Source organism: Papaver somniferum, chromosome 7 (genome assembly GCF_003573695.1).
Source record: "Papaver somniferum cultivar HN1 chromosome 7, ASM357369v1, whole genome shotgun sequence".
NCBI lineage: Eukaryota > Viridiplantae > Streptophyta > Magnoliopsida > Ranunculales > Papaveraceae > Papaver > Papaver somniferum.
Window position 1 is genome coordinate 140,614,731 of NC_039364.1, and position 11,487 is coordinate 140,626,217.

Genomic DNA, 11,487 nt, shown 5'->3' on the forward strand with positions numbered 1-11,487 from the left:
ACACTAATCTATCCCCCAAATACTTAAGATTTTACTAATTATTATTAACCACTAAAACTGATTAGTGAGGGCTAGATTAGGAATTAAAAAAGTAATTACATAAGGGGTGACCCATATTTGATATTAGGATCCCTATTTTGTCATGTAGCTATATCCCCCAATTAGTTTCCATATCCCCAATTGCGCGTTCTTTGAAAAATCAAAATAAACTAAATGTTAAGCTATTTTATTCACCTTTTAGTCAAATCCAAACATTATTTATGAAAAACTTGATCATAATTTCATTATTATTAACTTTATTTTATTAGTAATCAAGTATTTTGAAAATAAGAATAACTATTATGTTTATTTAGTAGATTATTGTAGAACCTCATTTTAATGGTGTGTGTAGCAGATGTCACTGTGGTACAGTGGTAAAGTCGTTGGGTGATGATACCAGCGATCTGAGTTCGAAACTCGTCAGCATCGGGGTAGGGAGATTTTCTCTTTCTTTTCCTAGCTACCTGGGCTTGTAGGTAGTAAACCTCTTTGAAGTTTAAACTTTAATACAACCTTTGGATTTAAACCCATTTAAAAAAAAATGGTGTGTGTAATACAAATGACGTATATCCGTAATCATCTTTTTCGAAATTTGACGTGTTCCCGTACAGTTACGGGGACACGTCAAATTTGACGTGAATCGTATGTTTCCTCCGGGAGTCGAGAGTCGAGAAATAAACTTGCGACTTTTGTCACGGGTTTTTGACCCCCGGAGCCTAGTTAGCAATTCGGGATTCGTCAAACGTACGGAACGGTAAACGTACGAGTATTATACGGTTTTGTAAAATCCAGATTCGGTCCAAAATTCGGTCAACGGGACGTGATTCGTCAGTAATTCGGAACGGCATACGTACGTGTATAATTCGATTTATAAATGTGAGTTCGGCTCTGAAAATTCGGTATCTATATATAACAAATAATTTGTATTTATAAGGTCATAGACCAATTTTTATGCATATGTGTGAGTTACTTAAAGAAAAAATAAACTTAATATGATGATATTAATAATATATACAACATTAGTTATCTAAGAGGACGTCGTATGGTGGTTTAGATGCTTGGTTAGTGAGTTTGAGATCTCTCTCACCTTCACCTTCAAATCTCTTCAGTCGTTTTTGTTTCATAAAAATTACAACACGTCTAATATTCGGTCGTGTATGCTCGGGAGGCAGTAAAGCCCAAAAAGTGGAGTCTTTGAAAAGTAAAAGCTAAAGAATTTATGGCGAATTAAGCGTACGTATCATTCGGAATACGTAAAATTCGTGAACGATTCGCGAATAATCCGGGAATGCCACATAATACGCGACTTGGGTTCGGAGTTGCAAACGTACGCGAATAAGACGGTAAAATTCGTGATACGTAAAAATTCGCGAATGATTCGCGAACTTACTAACTAGGCCCCGGAGTGAGTTCACCCAATTAGACAATTTCACACACACACAGTACAGAACAACAGTGGAGAAATAGAGAGAGATGGGAAGTGTTGTATTGGGAGGAAGAAGACCATTAGCGATTGGATTAGTTATAGTTATGATTTTAGGAAGTGCTGTTTACTTCAAGCTTTGGTCTATTGATTATGATTTTTCTTCCGAAGATAGAGAATACTTACGGTCCTGCTCTATCTCTTTCTCTCTTTAAAATTCCTCTTATCCTTGATTTGATACTGATATGGGTCTTGTATTCAACTCTTGCAGAAGACAATTTGATCTAGCTAATAGAGAAGCAATGGATGAATCAGCTGAATGGAGACTTAAATATGATCAAGAGCTTCAGAAATCTAATGTTTGTGCCAAGGAACTCGCAGAGGTAATGATAGTTGAACCCTCTAATTCTATTTTGTCATTGAAAATCTTGCATTGCAATTCAGTATTCGTAGAATTTGTATTACAAATTTTTGATGTTGAACTTCGTTATGAACTTTTGCTAATTGTTCAATTTACTTAGATTCAAAATTTTTGGGGGTTTTCCACATTTCCTTCTAAATTGGGGAACTAAGAATTATAAACTACGGGTGTTGCTCTCCTTGCCGTCACGTCACGTTGGGAGGAAACGCCATGTATTTGACCTACAGAAGAATAGAACCTAAATCCTTCCATGTTGTAAACCCAGCTGGGATTCTCTATAGCATAATCTTACCTTCATTCAGTGATTGAATGTCAGTGTTAGTTTTCTAGGTATATCTTTGAGTAGTTTTATGTTGAATGCTGAGTAAAATGCATATAACAAATTAGTGTATTTTGTAAAAGATAATTGCAATTGCAACCAAAAATGAGCTTGTAGGTTGTATAGTCTGACATATATATACAACCTACCTGTGTACAATGCCACACATGAAGTTGTGGATGATGAGGGGGGAAAAGGCGTTGGGTATAAGTAAACCATGTTTCACATCTCCCATGCTGGCACAAATCTCTCTTCTGAGAACAAGTAGTTGTAAGCTGGAGTTATATGAAAGTGTTGTCACGGGATATAGTTTACTCCCCAAGCACCATTGAGAGTTCGTAGTTTTCATTTTGGATCACCATTTGATTGTTTCCTCCAAGGCTACAAACTGTGTCAAGGTTGATTATCTAACCATCTATAACCACCGTATGGGGTCCGTGAGGCTTGACTGCGCATTGTTTTTCTTTTTATTTAGTATCATTCCTCTGCAACTATGATATGCAATCAATTTTCTGGTTTGAGTTAACATTATCAGTTGTCTAGCACACATCTCTCCATTTTCAAAGACGTTTACTTACTGTCATCATTGAAGTTTTCGGTCTACTTGGTGACTGAGTGCAACTTTGCTTAACAGGCTAACGAGAATCTTAGGAGGAAGCTGAAAGAAGCTGCTCGTATCAACAAGAAACTGTCCACTCTAGAACAGGTGACTTACGATTTTTGTTTGTTTGTTTATTTTCTGCTTTGTTTCTGGTATATGAGTTTGCTTTCACGGTGAACGATCCATGACACTATTCTGAGTCAAGTACATCTATGCTATTACACTATGAAACTGAAACTAATTGGTTAACTTCCTGAAAAGCTTGTACTTATTGTTTCCTTCGGTATTTGCTCTCTCATAGGCTATTGTGATTACAATTTTTAATAGGAAAACGTTGGCTTACTCGACCGGGTAGAATCTTTAACGCAAGAGATCCAAACTGAGAAGTTGAAGTGCAGCTTGTGACAAGAGAAACAAAGTACAGGACCAATGTTTAAACAGACAAAATCCAAACAGAATCACGGAGGTGATTCTAGCCAGATTTTTCCAGCAGAGCAAAATCTCATTTCAGTTTTATCGTAGAAATGTAACTTTTGAGTGAGATGTACATATTACATACTCATATAGCTGCTTTTAGTATTGTGTAATTGTAGAACTACTTCAACAGTTCTTAATCTGAATCAAAACAAGTCAAGTGTATGATCACGATCCATGGAAGTCGTTTCAGTTCCACCAGTTTCTCCATTTAAAATCCATATACCAAAGATGACAACTTTTATTATTTTAGATCGCCAGACCTGGGACTGCACATTCTTCTTTCTTCATTACAACCGTAAAGGTATTTTTACACATCAACAGCATTTCTGCACACAAGTGCTAATGCCAAAATGACGGCAAAAGTTCAAAGGGTCTTCCTGCTCTTCATGACATACAGGGATCCAAAATTTGTATATATAAGGCAACGGACCATAGATAAAGGGAAAATCAATGTCATTGATCTGTGGCTGTGCTATGCCAAGCAGCCAATGCCAAAATGAAGGTCATCACTGTTGCGGCGGTCTTAAATCTCTCACAAAACAGGCCATTGACCCAATCCCGTGAGGACTGTCATACTTGCATATGCATAGGCTGCAGCGTGATAAGTTATTTGGACGTAGTCTGCGGCTCTGCGTACACGTTAAGAGATTGCGAAATTATTGAATGACCCATAATAAACCTAAATGAGTAAACGGGTAATAACATTTTGGAGTAAACTTAAATAATGAATAATATTCGGGAGCAAACTTAAATTGTAAATAAGATATGGAGTCCATATAAATAAAAACCCTTGGCCAAAGAAATTTAGGGTTTTGCGTCTGCTGCCTCCTCTTGTGCTAGGAAACCCTAGAAAACCAGCTTCGTCAAGGTTTCTGAGCTTATCGCAACCATGGCAGAAAATTTATTCCTTCGCGGAACATTGAAAGGTCACGATGACATGGTTACAGCCATTGCTTGTCCAATCGACAACTCAGACATGATTGTTTCATCTTCTCGTGACAAATCGATCCTTGTATGGAGTCTTACCAAACAAGGAGAAAACTATGGAGTTCCTAAACGTCGTCTTACTGGTCATGGTCATTTTGTTCAAGATGTTGTTTTGTCATCTGATGGTCAGTTTGCACTATCTGGTTCATGGGATGGTGAACTTCGTCTCTGGGATCTCAACACTGGTGTTACTACTCGTAGATTCGTTGGTCATACCAAAGATGTGTTGTCTGTTGCTTTCTCGATTGATAACCGCCAGATTGTTTCTGCTTCAAGGGATAGATCGATCAAGCTGTGGAATACTTTGGGTGAATGTAAGTATACCATTCAAGATGGTGATTCACATACTAACTGGGTAAGCTGTGTTAGGTTTAGTCCTAATACTTTTCAGCCAACTATTGTTTCTGCATCTTGGGATAAGACTGTCAAAGTATGGAATTTGACTAACTGTAAGTTGAGGAACACTTTGGCTGGACATGGTGGCTATGTCAACACTGTTGCTGTTTCACCTGATGGTTCATTGTGTGCAAGTGGTGGTAAAGATGGTGTCACTTTGCTTTGGGATTTGGCTGAGGGTAAGAAATTGTATTCCCTTGATGCTGGTGGTATTATTCATGCTTTGTGCTTTAGTCCAAATAGGTACTGGCTTTGCGCTGCAACTGAGGAAGGTGTTAAGATTTGGGATCTTGAGAGTAAGAGTGTTGTTCAGGAATTGAAGCTTGAACCAGAAACAGGAAAGAACAAGGTAATTTCATTTTTATGCTTAGTTTTTACATGTTTTAATACTGTTGATTGTTCAATGCATGTGCCTATTTACTCTAAAACTACTTGTGTCATTATTAATTTCGGTGTCAATTTGTTTATGAGTTTAGGTTGAATATAGCATATAGATACACTTTCAGTATGTTAACATGTTTTTGTTTTGCGGTATGAATTGAAATATACGCTGACACCTGACAGTAAGATATTATTCAGAAAATGTGTTGCTAAGAGCGTCCACAGTGGGAGAGTAAACCCAAATATTTGGTCTTTTGAACAGACGTAGTGGAACGTACTATCGATCAAATTTTGATCAACGACTAAAACCCAGAGTATATTTGGTCTGGGACCAAGACTAAACCCAAATATAGTCGAGCGTTGGTATACTTCACGCCCCACCACCAGGCGGACATATAGTGCACGTCCCACATCAGGCGGACGTATATTCCACGCCCCACATCAGGCGTTGGTATAGTCTACGCTCCACATGGGGCGTACTCAAAGTCTACGCCCCATTTTTTTTTTTATTATTATTTTGTATGGGGCGGGCATTATACCCCCGCCCCATTCTTTGTTTTCAAAACCATTTTAGTGGGGCGGGCTTTATACCTCCGCCCCACTTCTTTCATTTTTTTTTTTTTTTTTTTTTAGGATCTACCCAATCAGGCGTTGGTATAGTCTACGCCTCACACCAGGCGAACGTATAATGTACGTCTGACCAAATTTAGTCTTTCCACCGTAGCGTCACACACCATACTAAACCCAAAATTTGATCTTTTTTTCCCTCTTTGGTCTTTGGTTATACTCGCACCACTGCAGTTGCTCTAAGAGACTTTTGTGGGTGAATTGTTCTTGCATTGTTTTGTAATGCCTTTGTGAGTGTATATTTGCTAGTAGGATAGCATGTTGTTTTTGCGAAGCAACTCTCACATTGAGTTTATTTACATTCTGTAAGCCTCCTTACGTAGTTTACCTTCTTCAGTCTGGCCAAAACTTTTACCATCTTCATATTCTTTTCCTTGATATGTATCAGAAGTTCTGTTTTCAAATATGTTTGATAAAGTTTGAGTACTGCACTTTTTTTTGTGTGTAATTGTTTAACTCTTAAAATTAACACTTGCTTTTTCACTTCTGTTGGATGATTAAGCTGTATCTCTTTTCTCTAGAATTACTTTATCTCAATAACTATATGCAGTATAGAATTTCAGTAGCACATTTTTATTTGAAAGGCCCGTATCTAGGTGTAATGTTGATTGATTTGGTCTTATCATATGAATTTTGGGTTTTTTAACTCGTGAACCATGCATATTTTGATGAGCTGTAAGGCTCCTAACAGTATGCATGGGGTCATAAGTTAACAAGACCCAGTTTTGATGTGAATCTAGTAGTCTCGGGGAGTAAATGTCTTCCTTGAAAAAGTACTTTCTTTTGGGAAATGGTAAGCATGTCATGTTAAAACGTCTGGTGCTGGAACAGTAGTTTAAATTAATAAACTGGTTTTGTCAAAAGTTCGATACACATTATTACCAACAGTGTCCAGTATACTTCTTATACATGGTGGTCTACTGGTCTTACATATCTAAGTGGTTATGATTATATCTTCATGTTAAATATAGCTCATTCACAGATCACCATATCTTAGATGTAGGAGGATGTTTATTGGCTGTAGTTTTAAGTTAGATCTCATAAGCAGATTAGGTCAACCTGAAAGAGGCAAGTGTCCCATTTCCTGTGTAGCATTTCGGTATCCTACTACTGTATAGGTGATCTACTTGTCACATAAAATATCGGCATTGAGATCTCATCTCATACATATTTACTGGTCTAACTAATTAGATACTTTGTTTTTTTTTGTGCTGTAGTTTGGACACATTATTCTAAATCTGTTGCATAAGCTATTCACTAATAACTGTATTGCTTTGAAAGACGATACGTGCATGTAGGTGAATTGTTAACTACTGTTGGACCTCGTGTCTGTTTGTATGTCATGGCTAAAGCTAGGAAGGGATAATTTTTGTCTGGTACTCTATACCTGTGTTGCAACCTACTTGCTTCTATTTTGTACGTTTTGTGTTATGAAGAACTTCGATGAGTTTACACACTGGCGGTACATGAGATGTTGGAATGCGCCACCCTCTTTTATCTGTGTTGGTGTTTATATCGTTTGGCTAATGATTGTGTTTCCTATGTATCTTTTTCTTTGTAGACATTTTACTGCTCAAGCTTGAACTGGAGTTCAGACGGAAGTACTCTTTTCACTGGGTACACAGATGGTGCCATTAGAGTTTGGGGAGTTGGCCGTTACTAAAGAAAGCATCTTAGCCTTGTAGTACAATCTTTTTGATTGAATTTGATACTGTGGAAGACAGTTGTGGGAGAGTGAACTTTTTGAATCGTTACTTTAATCTACTGTTAGCAAACCATGAGTCATGCATGGGATTTTAATATTTCTGTTTTTATACCGTTTTCTTTTTTCGGGTTTACTAGTTGCACGGGCTAAAGTTAATATTTCTGGGCTAAAGTTTTGGTAATTTGTCCCCACTTCTTTCAATTTAAACGAAATTTCCAATTGACCAGTAACTTATAACTGTATGAAATGATATTCAGACCAGGTTAAGATCTTGTTAGACCTTTAAGTCCGTATTTATATTTAGGTTAGCGCTAAGGAGCTTATTGTAAGGTTGACCATCCACATCTGGTACTAATAAGATGTTGATCCGTTTTTATATTTAGATTAGCGCTAAGGAGCTTATTGTAAGACTAATAAGATGTTGATCGGGATTGCCAAATTCAGAAAACGTCATACCACCGACTAATCAGCTGTAGTTTGACGGCCAAGATATATAACTCCTGTTAGAAAATATCTAGAAATCGGCAGCTAGAAATGCTTACTAGGACTGCTGTGAATTGCTGATGACTTGGTGCATCCTCGAAACAAAAGGTTGATTGACCCTTTTGATAAGATATGTCGAGGTAGATAATCATCAAAACTATTATATCTAAACAACTCCCGACCGAGATTTGTTAAACTAATCTCTATATTATAGAACTAAATCTTGGGGATATGGTCTAATCTTTAGAGATTTTGTAGGTACACATGTAGCTTCAATAGCTTCAAGATGTGTCAGCTTCAATGGAGACAACGGAGAATTAGACGCAGAACACTTGGAGAGCTTTGCAGTCTTAGAAGGGGTGCAGTGGGCATTGCAGCTGGGATATAAGGAAGTCATCATAGAATCTGACTACTTAGGTCTGACGAAGGACATCCAGGGAAATGTAGCTGATGTACCATGGGAGATACGTTGCATAGTAGAAGACATTGTTTACACTTTGCAATCTTTTGGAAATTGGTCATGTACGCATACAAATAAACCTGCAAATAAGTGTGCCAACAAATTAGCTAAACATGCTCGTAAAAAGAGCATTTGTAATAGTTGGAATGGAGCTCCTCCAATTTTCCTGTTGAGATAGTGCTTAGCTTAGTAAAATTCTCTTTGCATCAAAAAAGAAAAAACAAAAGAAAGAAAAAAGAAACTCTATGCGTCATGTTCCTTTCATAAGAATTTCTAGAATTGTCGCTATTGTCTGCCCAATACATTAATAGAGATGTGTTGAAGGTTTTTTCGTAGTCAGTGCATTGATTAGCCCGAACCTAGCAATTAGAAACCTTTGCTTTCAAAGTTCTTCCGTAGCAAAGCTAACTACGGAAGAAGAAGAAATCAAATTGATTCCTTAAAGACAATAATGGTGTGTGGCATTCTTCAAGGGAAGCAGTCTCTCAACTCTTACACAATCATTTTCTGGAAATCAGTACTACTTCAAATACAGAAGAAAATCAAGAATTAATGAACCTAATTACACCATGTATTGATGATGAAACTAATCAAAAGATAGTCAATATACCAAATGAAGAAGAAGTGAAACAGGTTGTCTTCCAAATAAAATCTTGGTCTGCTCCAGGGCCAGATGAGCTCCAAGCAGGATTTTACCAGAAGTGCTGGGACATAGTTGGTGGTGAAATTGTTCAGATAGTTCAGGAATTCTTCAGATCTGGTTATCTCCTCAAGCAAATGAATCATACTTTTCAGACTCTGATTCCTAAACATATGTGTGTGGAAACCCTTTCTGATTTCAGGCCAATAAGTCTATGCATTATATCTTACAAGATTATCTCCAAGCTAATGATAACCAGAATGAAGCCAATATTGTCAAGCATTATATCTCCATGGCAAGCAGCATATGTCCCAGGAAGGAATATTTTGGATAACACCATCATTGCACATGAAGTCGTACATCATATGAAAACTACAAGAGCTTATATGGGATGTGTAGCTGTAAAATTGGACATGACAAAAGATTTTGACAAAATGGAATTGTCCTTTGTGATAAATATTTTGAAGAATCTTGGATTTAGTGGAAAATGGTGTCAAATGGTAAAACAGTGTATAACTACTCCAGCAATTTCAATTCTGTTAAATGGTTCACCAATTGAAACTATACATCCAACCAGGGGGCTGAGGCAAGGGGATTCTTTATCACCATATTTATTCATTCTTTGTATAGAGGGCTTCAGCAGAATGATCACTAAAGCAGTGCAAGAAAAACAAATTATACCAGTTTTTCCAGCAAAAGAGGAGGACCAGCCATTTCACACTCATTTTTTTGCAGATGACTGCATCTTGTTTAGTTTAGCTAAAAGGTCTTCTCTGCATCATTTCCTTCACATTATACAGGAATTCAGTAAGGTTTCTGGTCAGATGGTTAATTTTTATAAGTCAAGCATCCATTTCAGCAAGAATTTAAGTCCAGAGGAAAGAAAAGATATATCAAATTTCATGAAGACGAAGACTATGCCTTTAGAAGAGAAATACCTGGGTATTGAATTGTTGGTTACACGAAATGGGACTTCTTTTTCACCACTAATTGATAAAATGAGTAGAAGACTTCTTCAATGGCAAGGTAAAATGATTATCAAGATGGAAGAAGTACCCAAATACAGTCTACTGTTGGTACTATGGCACAATTTCAAATGGGGTGTTTTTATGCACCGCAAAGTTCAGTAGACAAGATTGAAGCTGTGCAAAGAAGGTACTGGTGGAACAAAAAATCTAACAGATGGTTGTATTATACTGCTTGGAATTCTATTTGTCTACCAAAAAAATGAGGAGGTATGGGATTTAAAAACGTTAGAATTTTTAATGAAGCTCTTCTAACAAAGTTAGCTTGGAGAATGCATAAAGAGAAGAATGTTGAATGGGTTAAAGTCCTCAGAGCTAAGCATTTTAAAAATATAGATCTTCTAAGTGATAACTTAAGCTCTAAGGGTACTTGGATTTGGCAGAGTACATACAGAGGTCTTCAATGGGTTAAAATTTTTCATATTTGGAGGGTTGGAAGTGGACAAAATATAAGGGTTTTAAAAGATAGATGGCTTCATGAAGTTGATGATATTAATAGCATCAATAGTATAAATAACAGCTCAAATGGTGATCAATTAATGGTCTCAGATTTGATAAACCAAAAAACAAACCAGTGGCAAGTCCAAAAACTTCAGCAACACTTCAGCCAAGATCAAGTTCAAAGTATACTAAATATGAGACCATATAATGGAATGAAAGATGAAGTTGTATGGCCATTAACAAGATCAGGGAATTTTACAGTAAACTCCACTTATAAGGCTATTCTTCTTTCTCGAGGGCAAATCAACACCCAACAACAACAAGAAAGCAAGTTTTGGTTAAAATTATGGCACCTCCCCATTCCTTATAAGTGTCAGCTTTTCCTATGGAAGGTTGCTCATGATATTTTACCAGTCATGACAAGAATTGGCAGACATGTTCAAGTTCAATCAGTTGTTTGTAGAAGGTGCAATGAAGAAGCTGAAACCACTACCCATATGCTCATTCATTGTCCTTATGCCATGGAGGTCTAGAGTAATGTTAATGCAAATATACATAATATTCTGAGGAATGTGGACAATGTTCAAAATTGGATGAAAACAAGTTGGATAGAAGAAGCAGCAGACATCTCTTTCAATAATTATCACAAGATGAATCCGGTGGCAGTGACTATGTGGTTAATCTGGAAATCCAGATGTGAGATGGACTTTGATAATACTAGAAAACCATCTAGGGATATATATTATAGAGTCATGTATTACTGTCATCTGGGACGGACCCAAGATCATTTATAAGGTAGGGCTAGTGAATGGGCTGGATTCTCATAACATACATATTACTCACCCTAAAAATAAAATTTATATCAATCTCCCCCGGGCTATAGCCCCCTTTAGCTCAGTGATGGGTCCGTCAGTGACTGTCATAGCTCAAAAATTTAGCTTCATCTTACCGAGGCCAGTGGCCCTAACACTAGTAATCTAGGCCATATCAATAGGAGTATGCATATTCATTGGACCAGACCACCGAAAAATTGGATCAAAATAAATATGGGATATTTTGTAA

At 37.0% G+C, this 11,487-nt stretch overlaps 2 protein-coding genes across 3 annotated transcripts; both read left to right on the forward strand.

Annotated features, from left to right (window-relative positions):
- The first annotated feature begins 1,477 nt into the window (after positions 1-1,477).
- On the forward strand, positions 1,478-3,482 carry LOC113293020. Of its 2 annotated transcripts, none has more exons than XM_026541801.1 (4): positions 1,478-1,649; positions 1,734-1,845; positions 2,837-2,908; positions 3,105-3,482. In XM_026541801.1, the coding sequence occupies exons 1-4, from the start codon at positions 1,513-1,515 to the stop codon at positions 3,156-3,158; spliced, it is 375 nt and encodes a 124-aa protein (XP_026397586.1). In that variant the 5' UTR covers positions 1,478-1,512; the 3' UTR covers positions 3,159-3,482. The 2 variants fall into 2 exon arrangements, with proteins under 2 accessions (XP_026397586.1, XP_026397585.1); XM_026541800.1 differs by having other exon boundaries at positions 3,131-3,482.
- A 598-nt stretch (positions 3,483-4,080) lies between these two features.
- Positions 4,081-7,557, forward strand: LOC113298593 (guanine nucleotide-binding protein subunit beta-like protein). Its single transcript, XM_026547375.1, has 2 exons — positions 4,081-5,012; positions 7,233-7,557. The coding sequence occupies exons 1-2, from the start codon at positions 4,170-4,172 to the stop codon at positions 7,332-7,334; spliced, it is 945 nt and encodes a 314-aa protein (XP_026403160.1). The 5' UTR covers positions 4,081-4,169; the 3' UTR covers positions 7,335-7,557.
- The last annotated feature ends 3,930 nt before the right edge of the window (positions 7,558-11,487 follow it).

Coding starts and splice junctions, on each gene's coding strand:
- LOC113293020 (XM_026541800.1), top strand. CDS start 1,513: ATGGGAAGTGTTGTATTGGGAGGAAGAAGACCATTAGCGATTGGATTA. Junction 1,650..1,733: donor GAAGATAGAGAATACTTACG/GTCCTGCTCTAT, acceptor CAACTCTTGCAG/AAGACAATTTGATCTAGCTA. Junction 2,909..3,130: donor AACTGTCCACTCTAGAACAG/GTGACTTACGAT, acceptor AATTTTTAATAG/GAAAACGTTGGCTTACTCGA.
- LOC113298593 (XM_026547375.1), top strand. CDS start 4,170: ATGGCAGAAAATTTATTCCTTCGCGGAACATTGAAAGGTCACGATGAC. Junction 5,013..7,232: donor CAGAAACAGGAAAGAACAAG/GTAATTTCATTT, acceptor TTTTCTTTGTAG/ACATTTTACTGCTCAAGCTT.